Source organism: Prunus dulcis, chromosome 3, assembly GCF_902201215.1.
Source record: "Prunus dulcis chromosome 3, ALMONDv2, whole genome shotgun sequence".
Lineage (NCBI taxonomy): Eukaryota > Viridiplantae > Streptophyta > Magnoliopsida > Rosales > Rosaceae > Prunus > Prunus dulcis.
The window spans coordinates 2166206-2188657 of record NC_047652.1 but is presented as its reverse complement, the minus strand read 5'-3'; the positions used below and the strand labels follow the sequence as shown (position 1 = coordinate 2188657).

Sequence of the window (22452 nt, the reverse complement as noted above, 5' to 3'; positions counted from 1 at the left end):
CTCTCAATTCAAGGAAGAAATAGATGTGAGAAAGCAGCAGATAAAAATAAAATCTAAAAACCATTTAAAATTGCCTTTGTTTTAGACCCATTATTCTTTGCATCTCTCAACTCTATCCTTCCTCTATCTCTACAATTAAAAGGACAATAATTCTTCTTCTTTTTTCCTTTTTTACTAATTCTGAAGAAGAGGCCAAATCCAAATCAGAATATATGTTTGAGCAAAAGTAAATGGCATACGATATGTTAAACGAAGGACACAACAAAACCAGAATTGCATACATGCATGCCAAGGTATATTCGCATTTAATGGTACAAATGTAACAAAATTGACCCTTCGCCATTCGTGCCTTAAAAACAAAATTCTTCCCCTTCACATGAAGACTATCATATTTTTAGGTTGGGGGGAACGAGTTAAGAAGAGGCTTTATCTGGGAAAATATCCACATTCATGAATGGTTACAAGTATAGCTGAATAAGCTCATCGCTGACCACTGACGGAGTTAGTACGCCCAGATCTGTGAAGAGCAGAGTAAGATATTGCGGAGGCGTATAATCACGAGCAGACCTTTCAACTTCAACCTTGGATGGAATGGGTACCCCAAAATCTATGGGGCGTAATGCAGGGGCCATGTCTTTCTGGTCCAATGGATAGAGGCGAGCAAACTGGAAAACAACAAATCAAGTATGTAATGTTTTGTGAAAATAATGAACAAACATTGGTCTTTCGAACTACAAATGCCTCCGTTAAAAGAGAAATTTTGCAATTCTGATTCTTAAATCTTATAGAAATTTTCACTCTGCTGTGGACTACTTATATGAAATGTATAAACCACACTGCCAAATAACAAGCCACATGATGTGCCAGGTCATGCAACAAATGAGTAATGCGAAACTTTTTGTAGGTGTAGCATTATTCACTAAAAGAATATATGTTTACCAATAAATAGTATTAAATACAAGAAAATATTGACCCAGGCTATATGCAGTGTACACACAATGATACAACATGATTTCCTTCATTAGATATGGAACTTATTTTGGCATACCTTGTAGCTTTCAGCAGCCACATAAACCGGTTTGTTCATGCTGTGTGCCACCAAGGCAATTTGAAATGTTCCCATCATATTGATAATACCTCCACTTTCAACCACTCCATCTGCCCCAACAAATACCATGTCAACCTCATCCATGGTATATGCCACTGCAGAGTCTATTAGGAGCTTCACAGGAACATCAAGCTTGGCCAACTCATTTGATAAAAGTAAGCCTGTTCTGTCTGGTCTTCCCTCTGCAGTTTACAGCATCAAGTTTGAATCATACCATAAGGAAAATATTTCATACTAATCCCACCTGTACAAATAACTGAATGACAAGAACACAATTCACAGACTGCAATATAACAAACTTACTAGTTTTCAATTTGGAGGATATTTGTGGTGATGTAAAAGAAAAACAGACGAAACGTCCAAAATATATCCCATATACATTCTAAGAAGATAGAGATTCTAAATTATGTTGTTAAATCCATCTTACTCCAGTTAATATAGAAGAAAACCTGTGCAGAAAACTCGAAAGAGTTTATTGCTCTTGGCCGCGCTCTTCAGTACTTCTAGAACAACTCTGGAGAAACCGTGAACCAAGATGGTGCAACCATCAAATATAAAGTCTTGACTAAGCACAGCTATGATTCTGCGGGCCTGCAGTATAAGACAAGGGTGGCTGAATAAGACACAGCAGTTAAAGTTACCTCAAAGGCTCAAAGAGTTGTTATTAGGTCATGTACCTTAGTAGATATCTCCCCAAACTTCTCTGCACGTTCAATCAAACGAGACTTGGCTGAGTTGAAATCTTCATACTCTAAAGCCGAAGTTCGAGTAACATATCGCATAAACAGGTCACATCCAGCAGTCAAAGAAATGGAGGTCGTGTCCCATGACTGAAGCACATGAAGGGTAATTCACATTAATTAATCTAAAATGCTACTATAAAACCAAATGGAGATCATAACTTGACCTCTTTATCATTCTGTAACTTGATTCAACAAAAGAACACTTCATGCCAGCTAGATTTATTCCCCAAATTAACTATAAACAGTGATAAGTGGCGATATCAATCAAATAATGGAAACACAATTAAGACAACAGAGAAGCAAGTTTAACAAATCGCCAATGAAGAATTGAAAAACAAAATTAATATAAATAGTGAAGTTCACATTTACACAGTTAGCTTCTTTAATAAAATCTATCATACTTGTATGGCTTATTTCAAAGAACCAAATAGAAATGTATCCATCTTATACAGTTTCCCTGCGCCAATTTCAAGTGCCCCCCCAAAAGATTAACAATTCTATTCAGAAGATTGCATTATGATTAAGCCTCCATAAAATTTGATTGAAATCTTTTCAGAAAAGCAGAGGCTTTTCCCAAAAGGATAAACTATAATAACTGTAATTCTAATATTTTCAATATTAATTACAAAATCAATATGACCATACATGAGCTAATTTCAACAAACAATTCACAAATTTTAAAACAGAAAAAAAAAATCTGAATACTACTTTCCACTGAATCAAACAGAGCACAGTTACTCACTTTAAGAGAGTCAGAGGCCTTCTTGAGCTCAATTTCGAGCTCCATCATCGTGGTGGCCTCACTGGACCGAATCACAGACGCCAAGGCCCGAATCGCCGCCACGGCCTCGGCCAAATCGGGCTGCTTTCTCCAGTTATTGAACTCCTCGATGACGCTGAAGGGCTTGCCGGAAGCAGAACCGGGCTTGGCTTCAACCTCGCCGACGATTGGACCTTGTTCGTCGGGGTTCTGGCCGACGGCGGCTTGAGCCTGGGCCAGCCAGTCGCTTGTGACGATACCGTGGTGGGCCGCCCGGGTCTGGTAGTAGGCTGAGATCTTAGGGTTAGGGCTTTGCGAGGGGTCGGCCATGGATGAGGACTCTGGTGGCGGGGAGAGAGTGAGGGACTCGGGTTTCAAGGCCGATGCGGAGTCGTTTCGTTCTTGGTCCTGCTTGTCGAGAATGAACGAGGCTGATCTCCACCACATTTATGCCTACGTGGTGGGTTCGCTGGGTCGCCACTTTCTCGGGAAAGTAGGTGAGAAAATAATAGACGAATTTGCCGGGAACTGTTGTGCTAAAAGATTCTCCGGTGAGTACAATTAGGCACTTAGGGTGTTGTTACCTTGTAATGTCGTGCAATACGGTGTCGGCTAGGGTGTAGCGAAAGGTTAGAAGTAAACGACGGCGGCTTTGTATTCAGCTAACAAGAAATACTGTCGTATGAAGAAAAAGGGAATACTAAAAGAAGTTTTTATTTTGGCAACCAAAAAAAAAAAAAAAACTTTTTCTGTCGTTTACAAGTTGGCTCATGATTTAGTCCTCTTGAGAAGTTCTCTCTTTGTGCGTGCATGTTTTGTCACTGCTTAGGCTTATTGGTGCATCAGCCAAGTATCCGGAGCATATAAAAATTTCTCTAATATTTGCATGTAAAAATAGTGGAGAGTTGGTGATATTGTATAGGGACGGTCCTATGTTTAGGCTAATCTAGCTTATAACCTAGGTGACTCGATTTTTTATAGCCAAAAGTTAATAGACACCCTATGTGACTTGATTTTTTACATCCCACACCGATACACACACACACCCCAATCCCACCCATAAAAAATCTCATATTTTTTTCTTTATTTAAATAACACCACAAATCTAATAGAAAGAAAAACATAAACTAACTTCAGACACGTGACACATACCCCTCTTCAGAAAACATTCGAGAACCACTAAAAACAAGAATAGTTAGTTGAAATCATTAAAGCATTATTTCTTTGATCTATGTCAAAGAGCTCATAATAGATTATCATTTTCCTTTAACACTGAATAATAATATGGTTATATTTTGAGGAATGGAAGCATTTCAATTTATGAGACTGCAGGTTACATGATAAAATTTATAAATGAGGGCATGGAAATCCCCCAAACTGAATTTAATATTCACTATGTACCTAGACTCACCAAAACTGACCTGATTCTTTAACTCTCTGCATTGGAAATGGACCTTACATTGTATTTGGTTTTCTCTATCCATAGATAACACGCATAGATGAGGAAATGCTTTTAAAATTATGTTGTGCAGTATAGCCGCGCGGCTATACTTTTAAAATATTCGAATATGCTTGAAGAGTATAGCCGCCTGGCTATACTGCACAACATCATTTTCTTTTTTGTAGTTATGTAATATCTTAGCCTTTTTTGATTACTTTAATTAGTAATTATGTTTTAATTATTATTTAATAAATAATTAGTATTTAAATATATTACTAATTTCATAAATTACTTAATAAATTATTAATTAATTATTTTGTTGACTTTATTTTTTATTTATTTTTATACAAAATTAGTTTGTTTAATTAGTTTAATATTTGCAATTAAGTAATATCTTAGCTTTAGTTAATTATATTAATTATTATTTATGTTTCAATTGTTCTTTATTTAATGAATAATTAGTATTTAAGTATTTTAATTAATTTCATATATTAACCTAAGCTATAGCCTAGGTGACTTGATTTCTTACATCCCACATGAACACACACACCCTCATCCCACCCATAGAAAATCTCATATGTTTTTCTTTAGTTAACTAATCTCACACAAGTGACGCATACTCCTTTTCAGAAAACACTCATTTCATTCCCTCATAGAAAATCGTTTACTTTGGTTTGAACACCTTCTTTTCATTTTTATTTTTCAAGTTGGCTTGAATGACTAGATGGACTAAAATGGTTCAGTTTTTTTCTTCTTCTTTTGTAATGGATAAATGTTTTCAATTTTTTTCCTTTCACGGAGAAGTTTAACTTGTAATTACTATAATTGACGTTAAAATTTATTCTTCAATCTTTCTATGTTGCTAGATTTACATAGGTTTATTTTTATTTATTTTTTTAAATTTGAAATTTGGAACTTCTTGTTATCAATGAAATAAGTGTATTGTCGAATTTTCTATCTTTCAATAGATTTGTATGTAAGGTAAATTTAGCCCATCTTATTTTCAAATCCATTCCTGATATTATAATGGCAATATAGAGGGAATATTGTGGTTGAAGTGTAACTATCCATGGAACTTATGATTTGCAATGATCCTCATACAATACTTGAGGCAGCAAAATTTAATTGATCAAAAAGTACTTTTATTTTATATTTTTATTACTAGGTGACGTGGTTGATGACATATATAATATCTTATGCATGTTAAAGATAAACACATGTATAAAAGTAACAAATCCGATCAAATCTTGCATATGAAATTTGATTTGGTGTTTGTAGTATTATTATATCCGTTTTCTTTACAAGATTAGAAATCAACTCCTTAATTTGAACCAATTAATCATTTGATCATGTTAATTAGCTTCCAAAATTTGACACAAAGGGTTAACCCAATTGAAGTACTTGTAGTTTGAACTTTGCTCTTCACTAATTTGGATAATTTACAACTTACAATCCCATATATATTTGTTGCCGATTTACTTCCACACTTTCACATTTTACGGTTGATGAGACCATGCACAACAAGAAGCCCCACGATGAGACTGTGATCTATGAAGGGCTCTACCACCACTGTCAAAACATCTTCTCCAAGAACCACTCCACATGGTGATTGCTTTCTCTTTACCTGTTCATTATAAAATTAACCACTGTGAATTAGCCTAACCGTGGTGTGCGTTTAAACTAATCTAAGTAATAGATCATGCCGTGTTCGATTATAAAAATGAAAAACTCAAAAGTAATGGACAGAATTAAATTAAATTAACCTCTGCAACTGGTCTTCCAGACTTGTCTAGTATCTTGTAGGATGACTTGCTGCTCAAGCTTTCTATTCTGTATTGCTGAGGTTGGTTCTTCTCTTGCCCTACAATAACCCTACACTGTGACCTCCCTCTACACAACCTAAATCTTTGTCTAACTTGAAAACCAGGCCTGTCTGGGTTGGCCTCTTTACCTGTGGATCTGTAGCCCTCCCAAAGACCAAGCAATCTGAATTTCTGCATAATAAATTAGACCAAATATTATTATCAGGAAAATGTAAGTATATAGTCTAACTCCTCAAAACTATGCTGTTATAACTAGCTGCTATTGGATTTACCTTTCTCAGAATGGTGAATAGGATTTTGCCTTTCAAATCCATAAGATAAACTTTACCTCTGCATTTGCAGTCATAGTTGTCTACACGATACACAATTCGACCGTTCGAATCGAAGACAGTGCAACCATAGCCGTTCAGTATGAGAGACTTCATCCATATGGTGAATGTTTCTTGTTTTGAAGTGAAGTATTCAGTTGGGGAAGAGGAAAATGGGGCCTGAGGGTGAACCTTCCCCATGATCAAACAAGTTGGAATTTTTTTTTAAGAAATGGAAGTTGAATGTTTCATTCAGCGCACCCACTAAGAGGTTTTATATGCTGAAAAGCACATGCATGTACTTTGGAAGCTACAGTGAAAAGAAATTAAAAAAATAATTAAAAAACTAATAAATGTACGATTATGATTATAATTCGGATTATGGCATCGCTGCGCATGAGTTCGAAGCTGTGCATGACAGAATGAATGGAAAAGTTCTAATATTGTATTCTCCTATATTCTGTTTTATTTCTCAACTTTTTCTTAGGAATTACTCAAACACACCCAAAAAGGGTAGTTTAAACCAATTTTAATACCCAATTGTCTTAATATAATCACTTAATTAGTTTGAATCTTATCACTAACTAGTCACAAGTTCACAAGTGCTTTGCCCTATGTCATTCTGGGCTTTCACTGTAGCTGTATGGAGTTCAGCTCATCAGCTCACCAACCCAAGTCTCAACTGCCCTGAATTTCATGCACATTACATACATGCATATGATATGGTTCAAATCAACATATATGTGTATATATATATATATATATATAGTTATTCTCTCATCTGGATGTCTGCACGTTATTATCGTGCGAATACCATTATAAACAGAAAGAAAAGTATAGAGGACTAGTAGAAAATACAATATAAATTCATGCTCTGACTCATTCTATGGCTCACCATGTCTTAAAATAAGCCAAGATATGATTTTGATTTGGTTTCAAACTAACTGGAAAAGAAAAAAAAAATTTCAAACTTCAAAACTTATTTTCAAGAATTCTGAAAGTTTTGCTTTGTCTGATCACGACCTTTACTTTTGCCAAATAAAACCACAAGCTTATAGACAGATTCCTGACGGGAGTAGGTTGGAAATAATCACTAGAATTTCATAGCTAAGTGGCTAATTGCACACATTTCTAGTGATTTCCACATTTTTGTATGCACTTGGCTGCCTGCAGATAGTCGACAAAAATGTGTCTGCAAAATGAGTCTGCTTGGGGAGCCTACTGAGACATTTATAGCATCTCCTCAAATATGTTAATATACCAAGAGAAGCCCCCATTAAATTAAAATTTTGGAATTGGTCTACATTTGATGTATATTTAATTCAAAGGATACGTAAAATCTGCATCTTTGTTGATGTAAAATGAGGTCCAAGAATCTATAGGGAAATCCTGGCCGGTATTTTTGACAGGCCTGAATGTTTCTTTCTGATTATTTTAACTAATTGTTTGATAAGTATCAGCCAGTCAGAGACTTAGAGAAGAAATTATAATTAATTGGCTGTGACTTATCTTGTAAATTACATATTTATACGTAGATTTATTTTAAGGAGATTCACTATTATACCCAATATAGGGGCCTAAATTATAAAAATACCCTATATAAAATAGACTTTAGAAACACACCCAAAGCCCATTTACAACATAACAAAAAAGTTTTTAACTTCTTATAAATTACAAAACTGCCATCAATTTCTTAAAACAAGCCCAACCCCAAAATCTCATAAAAATACCCAAAGCACTCAATAGGGCATCAAAGTAATTTAATAATCAATATTAAATTCAATAAGGCTAGCTATCATTTTTTGGGGTTTTTTTGGGTTTGTTTATAGAAATTCAATTGTGTAGGGTTTATTTATAATATTAGTGCTAGAAATGGGTATATCACTAAATATCTCTTTATTTTATTGAGTTTATCTGCATGCTTTCTTTAATACCTGGTACCTTTATCTAATTGGTAACTGGGGTTGATATCAAAACATTCCAAGCCGCCATTCGATTCTCATCCACTGATTCTACTTCAGTTCCTTCAACAGAAGACTAGATAAGTGCATAAATTAAGCAGCATGAAGGGATGTTGATTGCTTAATCAAGACTAACTTAAGACTAACATGATCTGGCTTAGCCATAATTAGCCACTAATTTTTCCTTCATTCTGTGGAACTAAAGCCATGATTTCAGGCCAACGAGGTCTAGCCTAATGGAAAAGAGCATTAATTTGCAAACAAGAGGTCTCATGTTCAAATTCTCACGACATCATAGTTGTGTGTGTGTGTGTGTGAGAAATGCCTCTCTTCAGTAATTTAGACCATCACTTGTACTAAATAAATAAATAAAATAAAATAAAATCCATGATTTCCAATTCCCATTGACTTTCATGTCTGCTTGATTTAAAAGAAAATAAATAAATATTTTTTTTGGGAAAGTGACAATAGGCAAGCTTCCCTGCCTTTTTTTTTTTTTTTTTGCTGTGGTCAATGATTATAATTTATGGTCATCTCCTTCCAAGCTAAAACAATCACCTCTAAATCTTGAAATTATGAACCAAAAGATATAATTCGAAAAATAGAATATTCACTGAAGGGTTCAATTCCTTGGCAGCAGCAGAGGTGAGAATGATTATAGAATACTATGGTAGTACAACCACGTAGTATATCTTGTACACATGTTATAATATAGGGAAACATCCTATTAAGAACGACTTTCTTTCATCTGTTTATGCAAGCCCTTTGTTCTTGATGAGTTGGCCTAACCCAGCTCAAGAAAACCAGGTTAATCAAAAACATCAATAACCTAAAAAATGATACATATTGATCAAAGTGTTGAGGTTGTGCTATGGGCTCATTACCAGCTGTTAATCTCTTTAAAAAGTCTTGGAGTTGCAGGATTCATTCAGCATATGCAGATGGAAAGAAATATTGTAGCTAGCTGATATATAAATGGGGGCATGAGCATGTGTTTGTCAGTTTTGGTTGGTTTTGGGCCTTGCCTTTACCCCAAAAAGAACAAAAACAAAACCAAAAGAAAGCCTAGCAATCAATCAAAAACCTTGGACGCATTGGTTGGAAGATGAAGGCTGGTTTGAATTCAGAAATTTATAGAGTTGCTTTTGACTATATGACTATGTCATGGTCCTTTTGTTAAGAAGAGACTCGGATGAACTTGAATATCAATCTAAAAAGTGAAAATGGTTCTAAAACAGATAGTAAATGCAATACAAACTTGTGATCTCTTCCGATATTGAGAAGAAAAATAATACCCGACTACAAACTAGTTGGTTAAAAATTGAAAGAACAAAAATATATGAGTGTATTCTATGTACCTATGCATGACTTAGGGTATATGATGATGAAGGCAACTCCTTATTCATCTTATATCAACTGGTGACACGGTTTCATACAGAGGGCTTATATATTTCTCAACAATCATATCCAATATAAATATAAAATAGGTAAGGTAGTGACTGAGAATCTAATTGTATTTAGGAACAACTAATCACAATAAAGAATCTCTAATTATTTGTCCTTTTATGGCTTGAGCAGTGTGTGAGCTGTGAATCTGCTGCTCAAATCAAATCTGTGTGGACCAAACATAAATAAATAAATAAATAAAACGAACATAGAGAAAAAAAGGAGAAATTATAGAATAGTACGGTAGTACAGGCACGTGATATAACTTATACACGTGTTATAATATGGGTGGATGATAGGGTTGAAATTCCCCCCATAACATGTAAACAAGTTATACCACATAGCCGTAATCTTAATTCTTGACCAAATACACTAATATAAATTTATTGCAGCTTAAAAATAAAATAAAAATTTCCCAAATCAAGAAATTAGAAAGATAAGCATCATAACAAACAACAATTATCAAATTAATTCTGTTGAAAAATAAAATTTATTGAAATTATTTAATAAAAACATTGCGTTGGCCATGAAAACAGCGTAGGGGCTGGCTTGTTGAGTATCAATGTCAATGGGCCGCTGACGCGTTTTGGTTTATACAAATCCATTTGGAAATTTGGAGATTTGGAGATTTGGACAGACAGCAAATAATTGCTTGTTTTTTTTGGGTAAAATTTTGCTTGCGTTTTTGGACAATGATATTAAATTACTAAAGTGCACACAGGTGCCAGTCGGAGTCAAAACGTAACACGTACATAAAATCTATATATGTTCCTGCAGGAACACACGCCGAGGATACTTTCGATATTTCGCCAACTAATTACTACTCAGAGTTGGCTCTGACTTCTATGAAAGTGACGTCGTTTTTGGATATAGAGAAAAAAAAAGAAGAAGAAAATAATTACTTTTGAGAAAAATGGTAAGCTAACAAGCACGTTAATAGGAGCGTGTGTATCTCTGCCACAGGAAAAAAAATAAAAACGAAAACAATAAAAAAATATTGAGCAGGGAGAAAAAGCACGAAACAGAAATTCAAAAAAAATTAAAATAAAATAAACATTACTCAATCTGATATTCGAGTTCTTCGTATATATAACGAGATTTTTTGTCTTCGGATTGTTGCTGCTATTTAATGTGGTGTGTGCATGCATACAAACAAACACGAGGGACTGGATTCAGAGAATTGATATTGCAAAATCGACGAAGATGGTAGCTGTTATATTATTGCTCTGAGATTTTCTGGGTACAACAAAAATTGGCGCCTTGGATCGAGAATTGAAGCGTTTGGGCTTTGAATTGGGAACGAATCGATTTCTGGGTAGGAGGGTTTTCGCAGCTTTTCTCTACCGACCGACGCGTCTCTGTCATTCTCTTGGAGCTTTTGGTTTGTCTCGGTTTATCGAGGGCACGTGGCGGCAATCTACAAGGTGCCCCCTTCCGGTTTTCACTGGAGGAAGATCTGATTGCGGTTTCATCTTCGTTTTACTTGAATCACAAGGTAAAATTTTAACCCAATTGTACCAAAAAAGAAGAGACTTTTTTTTTTTTGGTTTTTGAATTTTTTGTTTCTTAGTAGCAGAGTTTGTGTGTGTATAGACAAATAACGTTTCTTTTTTATGTTGGTGTTACATGGGGATTGTTTTTTAATGTGTGGTTTGTTTTTGCATAGGGGACTTATTGGGTTACGCGTGGGAGTGATTGGAGACAGATGGGTGTGAGTTTGGTCACAGAAAGAAGCGTGCTTTAATCTCAATGGTAGTGGTTAAGAAGGTGTTTGGGGTTTTGAGCTTCTGGGTTTTCTCAATCCAGTGTTCCTCTTTGTATTCATTTTAACTTTGTGACTCGGGTTAGTTTTGTTTGGCAAATTGAGCTGTAGTCTGAGGAATTTTTTATTTTTGGGATCAGAAGTTGAATTGTGCGGGAAGTAGGATCTTGGTGTACAAATTTGAATTTAAGATTAACTCAAGGTATGCCTTGTTTTTTCTTTCTTGCCAGGTTCTGTTAGAGAAGTCATCTCTTGAATTGAAATAGAGAGCCAGGAGCTGCCTTAGTGCTTTCAGAAGTTGCTGCCGATGGGTGATTGATGAGCAAAGAATAAATGCGCTAAGTGTTAATCAGAAACTTTAGTGTTTTGATTTTGGTAGGCTTCTTTCATTTGGGGTGAATTTTGCCCAGTTTCTATCAAGAACATGATTGTTAAGAGCGGTGATAAAAATATTTAGTGTTTTAATTTTGGTATTGTTTGGGCACTCCACCTTTCATTGTGGTAAATTGGTCAACCATCTAGAGTTTGGCTTGTTAAGAGTGGCAAATGAGCAGGGCAGCAGAGTCGTTTGTCGATGGCTGCGCCCAACAAGGTATTCTCTCATTTCATTTCCATGCTGAAATCGTTGATCCCTTGGCGTTCAGAGCCAGCAAATGTTTCGAGGGATTTTTGGATGCCTGATGGTAGCTGTAGGGTATGCTATGAGTGTGATGCACAGTTCACTGTATTTAACCGTAAACATCATTGTCGACTTTGTGGAAGAGTTTTCTGTGCTAAGTGTACAGGAAACTCAATTCCTGCCCCATCTGGTGACCCAAGGACAGATCGGGAAGATCGGGAGAAGATTCGTGTATGCAATTATTGTTACAAGCAACGGGAGCAAGGCATTGCTATTCCTGATAATGGAATCTCAATTAACAACATAGATCTTAGCACATCGCCATCAGAAACAAGTTTTGTTAGCTTTAAGTCTTGCTGCACTGCTAGCAGTAGTAGCTTCACTCTTAACTCAATGCCATATTCAGCTGGACCATGTCAACGACACCAAGATAGTCCTGGTTTTAGCCCGTGTCAATCATCTCTAATGAGTACTAGCACAGAAAAGCAAAGCAAATTCGCATCCTGGAGAAGCAATGATTTTGTAGCAGATATAGGGGATCCATCGACAAACCATTATGAAATTTCAACAACCCGGTTTGTATTTCCTTTGTGCTTCGTGTTGGATCCACAATAGGACATGTCTAAAGCCCTTGTTTACATATTCTTTCATCCAGAAACTTCTTGTTATTATTACTTCAATTGTGAACTGCATTTTAAGTTATTGATGATCCTGATTCTTTGCATAATTTAGAAGAAGATAACAATGAATAAAATTTAAAAGTTTATCTGTTATTTAAGCTTGGAAATTGATATATACTTAGTAGTATTGTTAGCAGCTAGTAGCTACTAATTGGTTATTTATTCTTTGGCATCAGGAGTGATGATGATGATGTTGAGTATGGTGTATATCAGTCAGATTCGAAGAATTATCCTAATGCCAATGACTACTTTAGTCACATTGAGTTTGATGAGATGAGCAATGACGATGGATCAAATAAGGTGCATCCTGACGGTGAGAATATTAATGCAAAGAATTTAAGCAGCTCCTCATTACTTCACAGTTTTGACTCACAGAGTTTGGAGGAAATCCCACAGCTTGGAAAAAAAGAAGATGAGCATGATACTGGTGATGAATGTGAGGCATCTTCCTCATTATATTCTCCAGGGGATGTTGATGCAGAACCTGTTGATTTTGAGAACAATGGACTGCTCTGGCTCCCCCCCGAACCAGAAGATGAAGAAGATGAAAGGGAAACTGTTTTGGTTGATGATGATGATGATGGTGATGCTACAGGAGAGTGGGGGCGTTTACGTGCATCAAGCAGTTTTGGAAGTGGGGAGTATCGCAATAGGGACCGGTCAGGTGAGGAGCACAAGAGGGCCATGAAGAATGTGGTTGATGGACACTTTAGGGCTTTGGTAGCTCAGCTATTGCAGGTTGAGAACCTTCCTATCGGCCAGGAAGGAGAAAGTGAAGGTTGGCTGGAGATCATTACATCTCTGTCTTGGGAGGCTGCTACACTATTAAAGCCAGATATGAGCAAAGGTGGAGGGATGGACCCAGGTGGTTATGTAAAAGTTAAATGCATAGCTTCTGGATCTCGATGCGATAGGTAAATGGTGCATTATGATTTGGATATGTCATGCATACTTCTACTACACATCATTGATTTAATGGCTTTATTTTTCTGCAAGAATGATAAATGAAACACGGGTGAAGCTATACGAGCGCAAATTACTTTTGCATAGTTATCCATTTTGTAATAACAAAAGAAGAGATATTTCAATAATCATTTTAAAGAGAATTCTCTATTTAGATCTAGAAGGTATCAGTGTTTCTTTTCTATGAATGCAAGACTTTTCAATCTCTACTTCTTAATTCATATTTAATGAATAGAGCTAAGTTTTCTCTACTTTTTAAAGTGGATTTGTTCTTATGAATTATTGCAATGCATATTTAACATGAGTAAAACTGCTAGGGATGTTCTTGGATATGATACTGTCCAGTTCATAGTTGTAGGTCTCTAATATTTTCTGTTTTTAAGCTTCTGCCTACTTAGATCGTACTGACGAGTTTGAGGGGAAAAAAGAAAGAAAACGCTGCATTAGATTGTACTGACGAGTTTGAAGAAAGATTGCACGTGCCGTTGTCACGTGATCCATGAGCTTATGCCTACTTAGATTGTACTGACGAGTAACTTTTTTTTAATCGAAAAAAGAAAGAAAATCCTGCACTTTAATTCAAATGGGTGTATTTATTGTAGTTGATATGTGGGGGATTATAGCTCCAGTGTTGTGGATTTGACTATTGCCCTCCCCGTCCTCTGAATCAAAATATAAAGAATATTGTTGCTGTAGAAGCTTTGAAAAGGTTGTTTGTTTTCTAAGGTTTTAATTGCTTTTCTTCTAGTATGGTGGTCAAAGGAGTTGTGTGTAAGAAAAATGTGGCTCATCGACGAATGACATCAAAAATAGAGAAACCTCGGTTTATGATCCTTGGTGGCGCTCTTGAGTACCAGCGTGTGTCTAACCTCTTGTCAAGTTTTGATACTCTGTTGCAGCAGGTTGTGATTGTCTAATCTTCTCTCCTCTTAGTTTTTCACTTGATGGCCTCTAGTGCATTGGAAACTATGTTTTTTCCTTAATTACCAAAAAAAAATCATTCTTATGCGCTTATATCCTTATCTAGGAGATGGACCACTTAAAAATGGCAGTAGCAAAGATCGATGCACACCACCCAGATGTCCTTCTTGTAGAGAAATCAGTTTCTCGATATGCTCAGGAATATCTTCTTGCAAAAGACATATCACTTGTTCTGAATATCAAGAGGCCACTTTTAGAGCGCATAGCTCGCTGCACAGGTGCTCAAATTGTGCCGTCAATTGATCATCTCTCATCACAAAAGTTGGGCTACTGTGATTTATTTCATGTGGAGAGGTTCCTGGAAGATCTTGGTTCCGCCGGTCAGGGTGGGAAAAAACTGGTGAAGACATTGATGTATTTTGAAGGCTGCCCGAAGCCATTGGGTTGTACTGTAAGTCCTCAAAACTAACATATGATAGGGACCGTGATCACTTTATAACAAATTGAATAAGGTAAAAGTTCAAAAGGCTTATAAATAGCTTGGTTGCACTCATCCATCCACAAAGATGATGGCCATCAGTTGTTTGCGGGTAGTGGTTCCTGATCATTTTGCCAAGACCCACAGAATTGTGGTCTCAGGCTACTCCCAACTACACCTATTTATGAAGATTTTTTTAAATATGACGCTCAACAAATTTGTTATTCTTGTATACTGTACGTGCTATTCTGCAATGCTGTGATGTATTCATTTATCTATCTTGTCTATGCCATTCCAGATTTTACTTAGAGGTGCTAATGGGGATGAGTTGAAAAAAGTGAAGCATGTGGTTCAGTATGGGATTTTCGCGGCATATCACTTGGGTTTGGAGACATCCTTCCTTGCTGATGAAGGAGCCTCTCTGCCGGAGCTCCCATTAAATTCTCCAATAACTGTGGCACTTCCAGATAAAGCATCAAGCATTGAGAGGTCCATCTCAACAGTACCTGGTTTTAGTGTTGCTGTCAATGGACAGTCTCCGGGAGTTCAACCTCACAATGAGCCACGAAGATCCAACAGTGTCCCAGTTTCAGATTTGAATTCAGCCATTAACAGTATACAGCCTTGTGTACTTAGTGGTCGTACCTCTCTACCCACGCATCCCACTTCACGTTTCACCAATTCTACTGCTTTATACTCTGCCGCGTCTGGGAATGTTTCAGATTCTTATCATAATAGTCTTTCTCCTTACCACATATTTGATGGTCAAAATGAAATGGGTTCTAAAGAATCTTCGGTGGTGAAAGCTTCTGCAATAAAAAATGGCTCTGATATGATGTCTAATCATCCCATTGTCAATAGCATGAGGCCTTTAGAGGCTTTGGGACAAGGTATCTTGGCCAACACCCAAAATGATCAAGGTATTGGAAATCAACTAGGTAGTTCAGACAATTCATTGCTTCATCAAGATGGTAATACCCAGGTTGAGGACCCAGAACCTATGAATGAAGAGTTTCCTCCGTCACCTTCTGACCATCAGAGCATTTTGGTTTCCTTGTCATCCCGGTGCGTGTGGAAGGGGACTGTCTGTGAGAGGTCTCATCTGTTTCGAATAAAATACTATGGCAGTTTTGATAAACCTTTAGGACGGTTTTTACGGGACCATTTATTTGATCTGGTGAGTTCTTTTTGACTTTTATGTTCCTTCTTTTTTGGAACTTTGCGATACAACTTGAAACTGAAAACTCTTAACTATGTGTCAGAGTTATCAATGCCATTCTTGCGAGATGCCATCAGAAGCACATGTTCATTGTTATACTCATCGACAGGGTACACTTACTATATCTGTTAAGAAGCTACCGGAAATTCTCTTACCAGGTGAGAAGGAAGGAAGGATCTGGATGTGGCACAGATGCTTGAGGTGTCCAAGGATCAATGGATTCCCTCCGGCTACTCGCAGAATAGTGATGTCTGATGCTGCATGGGGTTTATCATTTGGGAAGTTTCTGGAGCTCAGTTTTTCAAACCATGCGGCTGCAAGCAGGGTGGCGAGCTGTGGCCATTCTTTACATAGAGATTGTCTTCGTTTCTATGGGTATTTTCGCTGTCACCCATAATTTGAACATGTGGTAACATACAAATTACAATATGATTGATATGATAGTTTTTTCTTCTGTGTGTTGGGACCTGACTCTGTCGGTTATGCATAATTCAGTTGGACGATGTTAGCCTCCCACTTTTATCATCTCTCGTTAAATTTCAAGTATATGCTAAAAATAACTTCATCATGGCCAGTCAAGTAGTCACACGACTAGCACGTACCAAACTGATATGCGGGTTGAATGATAATTTCCTAAAAATCTCTCTCTCTCTCTCTCTCTCTCTCTCTCTCTCTCTCTCTCTCTCTCTCTCTCTCTCTCTCGCTCTCTCTCTCACTGTCAATGTGTACTCATGCAGATTTGGGAAAATGGTTGCTTGCTTTCGGTATGCATCAATTGATGTTCATTCTGTCTACCTTCCACCTGCCAAACTGGATTTCAATTATGAGAAGCAGGAATGGATACAAAAAGAAACAGATGAGGTACAATTGCCATACATTTGGATATTTCATGATTGCATTGCATTATTGCTTTATGTAGCTGATTTGTTTATCTGGTTATATTAGGTTGTTGAACGGGCAGAGCTTCTTTTTTCTGAAGTACTTAATGCTCTTCGTCAAATTGCGGAGAAAAGATCTGGTTCAGGGTCACATACTACTGGCATGGTAACACCTGAATCAAGACACCAAATTGTGGAACTGGAAGGAATGTTACAAAAGGAGAAGGTGGAATTTGAGGTGAGGCCTTCAATTATTCATGTGCCAAGCCTTAGTTACTGAATTTCATGTCAAGAAACTAAGCTTTATGCATGGCTAGTTGATATATATAGACTTTTTCTTTTCCTTTTCTTTTCCACTGCACATTATCCGGATGAACCAGATATAATACTTTATCAATCAAGTTCTTTATATGCATTCTGATTCATCTACAAGCTCCTTTAATGTAACATGAGTGATGGAAGTATCTTTGATTGTCACAAAACTTTCTTGTCACTTTTATGTATAATCTTGTAGGTTTTATAGTTTCATTTACATCAATATAGTCTTGTCGATGAAGATGGTATTCTAACCAGTCTTTGTATATGAAATAAATTCTGATTTTTGATAATTGGCTTATCATATTTTTGTTGACGCTTTTTTTAGGAATTACTCCAAAAAACTTTGAACAGGGAAGCTAGAAAGGGACAACCTGTTATTGACATTCTGGAGATCAATCGATTGCGAAGGCAGTTACTTTTCCAATCTTATATGTGGGACCACCGCTTGATTTATGCAGCCAATTTAGATAACAACAGCCTCCAGGATGGTTTGAACAGCTCAGTTCCCGATGAGTGGAAACCTGTGGTTAATAATGGAAATATTGCTGATATGAATGTGGCAATAAAGCCAGGGAAATGTTATAATAGTTGTGATTCCTTTCTAGTGGATGCAATGCTTAACAAAGAATTTGACCATGGGGGAGACTTTGATAGCACTGCCGATACTAACATGGTTTACAAAGAGAGAGACATTGGTCAAGATTCAAATAATGAAAAAGAAGATGAAGCTAATCTCCGTGGTGAAGTGAGCATCTGTGATCAATCTGAACCTTTGAAACCAAGGACAAGTATGCGTAAGACTCTCTCTGATGGCCAGTTTCCTATAATGGATTTGTCAGATACCCTTGACACGGCATGGACCGGTGAAAATCAAAGTGGAATTGGAATAGCAAAGGACAATACCTGTGCAGTTCCTGTTTTAGCAATGGCAGATTCAAATGCCTCTCCAGTGAAAGAGGTATTAAATTTAGACCATGCAGAATACCAGAATGGTCCCAAGGTCGCCCATTCTGTTTCACCTGCATTGTCGACCAAGGGGTCTGAGAATATGGAAGACTCTGTAAGCTGGTTAAAAATGCCCTTTTTAAATTTCTATCGTGGGTTCAATAAGAATTTTTTATCTGCTGCTCAGAAGCTTGACACACTTGGTGAATACAATCCAGTCTATGTTTCATCCTTTCGGGAGTTGGAACTGGAAGGTGGGGCAAGGCTGCTTCTTCCCGTGGGTGTTAATGATACTGTTGTCCCTGTATATGATGATGAGCCCACAAGTCTTATAGCTTATGCCCTCGTATCACCAGATTATCATTTGCAAACAAGTGATGAGGGGGATGCTAGTTTTTCTGATTCACTGACTATGCAGTCACACCATCCTGATGATGACACGGCTTCTGAATCTCATCGAAGCTTCGGGTCTACTGAGGAAAGCATTTTATCTTTATCTGGATCTCGTAACTCCCTGGGTTTGGATCCGCTTTCGTATACAAAGGCTTTGCATGCAAGAGTTTCCTTTGGAGATGATGGCCCACTTGGTAAGGTTAAATACTCTGTGACATGTTACTATGCGAATCGTTTTGAAGCCTTAAGGAGGATTTGTTGTCCTTCTGAGCTTGACTATGTAAGATCCCTTAGTCGTTGTAAAAAGTGGGGAGCCCAAGGTGGGAAGAGCAATGTCTTTTTTGCTAAAACCTCGGATGACCGGTTTATCATCAAACAAGTCACCAAGACAGAGCTGGAATCTTTCATAAAATTCGCACCGGGATATTTCAAGTACCTATCTGAATCAATTGGCACAGGAAGTCCAACATGCCTAGCAAAGATTCTGGGGATATATCAGGTACTTTTGTGTTAACCTCAAAGCTGTCAACTATTCTAGTCAGATTAACCTGACAACTTTAGTAACAACTATTTTCTACTACTACTGCTACTACTAAATATTGATACCGTATCTTGCAGCATCAGCTACATTATTTTTCGTGATACTTACTCTTTCTGTGGTTGGATTTGTATTGAAAGGTTACATCAAAGCATCTTAAGGGAGGGAAAGAGTCAAAGACAGATGTTTTGGTTATGGAGAATCTTCTGTTTGGAAGGAATGTGACACGGCTCTATGATCTCAAAGGATCTTCACGGTCTCGTTACAATCCTGATTCTAGTGGGAGCAACAAAGTTCTGCTAGATCAGAACTTGATTGAAGCAATGCCGACATCTCCAATATTTGTGGGAAACAAGGCAAAGCGTTTGTTGGAGAGAGCTGTCTGGAATGACACTGCTTTTCTTGCTGTAAGTTTTAAAACTCTCCTCTTTTTGTGTGCACTCGCATGCCTTGTATGAGCATGTTCTGATTGGGGTATCCTGTATTCCCGTATAGTGTGTACTAAACATAGATTAATCCCTTACCCATTCTAATGTCTCTACCGGTGCTGATGCAGTCAATTGATGTAATGGATTATTCTTTACTGGTTGGGGTGGATGAAGAGAAGCATGAGTTAGTACTTGGAATCATTGATTTTATGAGGCAGTACACATGGGATAAGCACCTTGAAACTTGGGTTAAAGCTTCAGGCATCCTTGGTGGGCCAAAGAACGCATCTCCAACTGTAATTTCACCGAAGCAATACAAGAAAAGGTTCAGGAAAGCAATGACAACCTACTTTTTGATGGTTCCAGATCAGTGGTCTCCTCCCTCTATTGTTCCAAGTACATCCCATTCTGATTTTGGCGAAGATGCACATGGTGGTAATTCGGTTGAATGACACTGTGAGTCAGTCCACGTGTACATTTAAAGCATGTGATTCAGGAATTGACCCTGCCACATGATTTCATTTTTTCATCATTCATTCACTTTCCTTTCTTTTTTGATATCCCAATTCTTTTGTATAGCAGTGTCATTTGCATTTAATCTTTACTTGAGAAATTCATGATTATTTTGTTAGAAGATGCAGAAGAAGGCCGTCGAAGCCATGGAAATTTTGGTCGTGGATATATAATTGGATGACCTCTCCATGAAATCCTTATAGGAATATGATTCTTGATGTATTTAGCATTACAACATCTATATTCAGTGAATCGTTTAGTCTTGTATATCTGTACATTAGATTGATGTTAATTTGCAATTCAATTTTGCTCTCTTCCAAAGTTTGGTTTCTGTTGGTTCATGTGGCTCAGACTCTGTGCTTGTGTGCCCGTGTGTTTTGTGTGTTTTTTAAACTGGTGACCAGAACCATGACTTCCGAGTCTAAAAGTGAAAAGCCTGTGGACTGCATATCTGCCAGTGGACCTGCAGCTGTTCCAGTACTAAAAGGATTGCTCATATCTTGACATAATAAAGGATAGCTCTAGTCAAATGTCGTTAAGAAAACCCAAGCATAGGGCTTGGTCAAAGAACGCCAAAAGGAAAAGAAAATAGAAATTTATATTATCTTTTACTATCCATGTAATTGCTTATTGAACTGAGTGAATTAGTGAACTGATTTTTATATAGACCGTTTTGTTTTCACACATTACACGAATGCTAGGACTCGAACTTATGAGCAATTATTCTAAACTACTACACTTGTGGGGTCTTTTGAAAATATATCGGGAAGGAGAGAGGATTGGGAATTTGACCCTCTACATTCTGGAAAAAAACAAAGAAGAAAAAAAGAAGAAAAAAGAATGTGCTTCAAAGACATTGCATTTATGCATGATATTCAATTATATGATTCATTGAAGGATATGCCTTTCTTTATATATATGTTACATAATTATAATTGGGGGCATATTAAAGTTGTGGAACCATTTTATATGATTTGACAAGAGACTTGACACTTGGGTTGAGCTGATTAGCGGTGAGTGTTGAAGCCATTGCAGTTTTTGATGTCCTCTTGCAGAACACTGCCTTTATCAGCACGGTTCAATTCTGTGTCTGTGATAAAATTAAGCCACCTTTGTTGTTGAAGTAGATCAAAGATCTCAGCGTCTCTGCTGAACTTGACCAAAACCAGTAAATAATCAGATGAGCCTAAAATAAACTAGGTGATCAATTTCATAATCCATGCTTATTTGTGTTAAGATTGTGATTAAGATTATGATTAATTGATCATCTACCTGGGTTGACAACCTGTTCTTGGATTCTGTTGGTGATAATATCTAGGACCCTCATCAAATCCTTCACAAATTATTTCACCTCTGTCATCTTTGTAGCAAATAATTCCATTGGACCGATCCTCAAAAACCTGTAACAAGAAAAGAAAAAAAAAAATACAATCAGATATTAACAAGAAATGTTTGTTGAACAAATCCCATTTCACCCCATTTTGTTTTAGAAAAGAAAAAAAAAAGTTGGTGACTGATGCTGATTTTCAGGGTCTTCTTCTGTGAAAAAAAGTAGTTGTGCAGTTAAAATTCTTGCCTCAGTGACTGGAAACAGGAAAATTAGTGAGGAAAAAAAATATTGACCTCTTCTCTCAAGGAGCATCTGATCTTGAGTGTAGAGCTTTTGATCTTGACAGAAACTTGACAGTGTTTGAGCCTCAAAACTCTGCTGAAAGGCCTTATTGCTGGACCAGATTTTTGGGTTGGGATACAAGGGGAGAAGCAACATGTTGCAGCCATTGAACTTATGTGACAGAAAGAAGAGGAAGAAGAAGAAGAAGCAGTGGATGAGGAAGAAGACGAAGTACTGTTGGTTGGCTTAACCACAAATAGAATGATGCTCTAGTCGTATAAGTATTTTTCTGGTTTTGCGGGATGATCAAAGTACAGATATAAAATTCAATTATTGATGGGTTATGTCTTATCATGGTGCATTATATTAGTAAATATAGAACTCTTGGGCCCATCTTGCTTATCTTCTACCTGTTGTTGCCGGTGAAACCCAAGTTAGCTTATTGGTTGATGCTCTGCCTGTTTTGAGATCATTGGTTGGTGGGGTCTTTTCATAAATTCATAATAAGTCATCCATGGAATTTACGGAGAATTTATTCTTTCTTTTATTCTTTTTTCTCTTTTTGCTGGGGTATTTTTATGTTCATCTGTTTGTT

At 36.9% G+C, this 22452-nt stretch overlaps 4 protein-coding genes across 8 annotated transcripts; 1 reads left to right on the top strand and 3 right to left on the bottom strand.

Moving 5' to 3' along the window:
• Positions 1–251: 251 nt before the first annotated feature.
• Positions 252–3271, bottom strand: LOC117623258 (translation initiation factor eIF-2B subunit alpha). The gene is made up of 5 exons (XM_034354169.1): positions 2594–3271; positions 1786–1938; positions 1558–1699; positions 1049–1290; positions 252–665 (listed from the first exon to the last, which is right to left on the bottom strand). The coding sequence occupies exons 1-5, from the start codon at positions 3056–3058 to the stop codon at positions 459–461; spliced, it is 1209 nt and encodes a 402-aa protein (XP_034210060.1). The 5' UTR covers positions 3059–3271; the 3' UTR covers positions 252–458.
• A 2270-nt stretch (positions 3272–5541) lies between these two features.
• LOC117623259 (protein LURP-one-related 11-like) lies at positions 5542–6384 on the bottom strand. Its single transcript, XM_034354170.1, has 3 exons — positions 6148–6384; positions 5816–6046; positions 5542–5676 (listed from the first exon to the last, which is right to left on the bottom strand). The coding sequence occupies exons 1-3, from the start codon at positions 6382–6384 to the stop codon at positions 5542–5544; spliced, it is 603 nt and encodes a 200-aa protein (XP_034210061.1).
• Positions 6385–10575: 4191 nt separating this feature from the next.
• Positions 10576–20566, top strand: LOC117620678 (1-phosphatidylinositol-3-phosphate 5-kinase FAB1B). Of its 4 annotated transcripts, XM_034350823.1 has the most exons (14): positions 10576–11085; positions 11257–11433; positions 11583–12546; positions 12828–12951; positions 13027–13565; positions 14363–14516; positions 14642–14986; positions 15312–16190; positions 16276–16607; positions 16970–17093; positions 17178–17348; positions 17754–19265; positions 19445–19711; positions 19861–20566. In XM_034350823.1, the coding sequence occupies exons 3-14, from the start codon at positions 11927–11929 to the stop codon at positions 20182–20184; spliced, it is 5391 nt and encodes a 1796-aa protein (XP_034206714.1). In that variant the 5' UTR covers positions 10576–11085; positions 11257–11433; positions 11583–11926; the 3' UTR covers positions 20185–20566. The 4 variants fall into 4 exon arrangements, with proteins under 4 accessions (XP_034206714.1, XP_034206712.1, XP_034206711.1 ...); XM_034350821.1 differs by having other exon boundaries at positions 11257–11342; positions 12828–13565; XM_034350820.1 differs by having other exon boundaries at positions 12828–13565.
• Positions 20567–21024: 458 nt separating this feature from the next.
• LOC117620679 lies at positions 21025–22210 on the bottom strand. 2 transcript variants are annotated; one of them, XM_034350825.1, is made up of 3 exons: positions 21869–22210; positions 21518–21645; positions 21025–21399 (listed from the first exon to the last, which is right to left on the bottom strand). In XM_034350825.1, exons 1-3 carry the CDS (start codon positions 22022–22024, stop codon positions 21324–21326), a joined length of 360 nt encoding a protein of 119 aa, XP_034206716.1. In that variant the 5' UTR covers positions 22025–22210; the 3' UTR covers positions 21025–21323. The 2 variants fall into 2 exon arrangements, with proteins under 2 accessions (XP_034206716.1, XP_034206715.1); XM_034350824.1 differs by having other exon boundaries at positions 21025–21394; positions 21869–22205.
• Between the last annotated feature and the right edge of the window lie 242 nt (positions 22211–22452).

What these genes read in the sequence shown, in the direction of transcription:
- LOC117623259 (XM_034354170.1), bottom strand. Translation starts at nt 6,384, where the DNA reads ATGGGGAAGGTTCACCCTCAGGCCCCATTTTCCTCTTCCCCAACTGAA. An exon ending in TATTCACCATTCTGAGAAAG is followed by an intron (nt 6,047 to 6,147) that starts GTAAATCCAATA and finishes TTTATTATGCAG; the next exon opens with AAATTCAGATTGCTTGGTCT. An exon ending in CTGGAAGACCAGTTGCAGAG is followed by an intron (nt 5,677 to 5,815) that starts GTTAATTTAATT and finishes TATAATGAACAG; the next exon opens with GTAAAGAGAAAGCAATCACC.
- LOC117623258 (XM_034354169.1), bottom strand. Translation starts at nt 3,058, where the DNA reads ATGTGGTGGAGATCAGCCTCGTTCATTCTCGACAAGCAGGACCAAGAA. An exon ending in AGGCCTCTGACTCTCTTAAA is followed by an intron (nt 1,939 to 2,593) that starts GTGAGTAACTGT and finishes CATGTGCTTCAG; the next exon opens with TCATGGGACACGACCTCCAT. An exon ending in TTGGGGAGATATCTACTAAG is followed by an intron (nt 1,700 to 1,785) that starts GTACATGACCTA and finishes CTTATACTGCAG; the next exon opens with GCCCGCAGAATCATAGCTGT.
- LOC117620679 (XM_034350824.1), bottom strand. Translation starts at nt 22,024, where the DNA reads ATGGCTGCAACATGTTGCTTCTCCCCTTGTATCCCAACCCAAAAATCT. An exon ending in GATGCTCCTTGAGAGAAGAG is followed by an intron (nt 21,646 to 21,868) that starts GTCAATATTTTT and finishes TTCTTGTTACAG; the next exon opens with GTTTTTGAGGATCGGTCCAA. An exon ending in AGAACAGGTTGTCAACCCAG is followed by an intron (nt 21,395 to 21,517) that starts GTAGATGATCAA and finishes GGTCAAGTTCAG; the next exon opens with CAGAGACGCTGAGATCTTTG.
- LOC117620678 (XM_034350822.1), top strand. Translation starts at nt 11,927, where the DNA reads ATGGCTGCGCCCAACAAGGTATTCTCTCATTTCATTTCCATGCTGAAA. An exon ending in TATGAAATTTCAACAACCCG is followed by an intron (nt 12,547 to 12,827) that starts GTTTGTATTTCC and finishes CTTTGGCATCAG; the next exon opens with GAGTGATGATGATGATGTTG. An exon ending in ATGACACTGCTTTTCTTGCT is followed by an intron (nt 19,712 to 19,860) that starts GTAAGTTTTAAA and finishes GTGCTGATGCAG; the next exon opens with TCAATTGATGTAATGGATTA.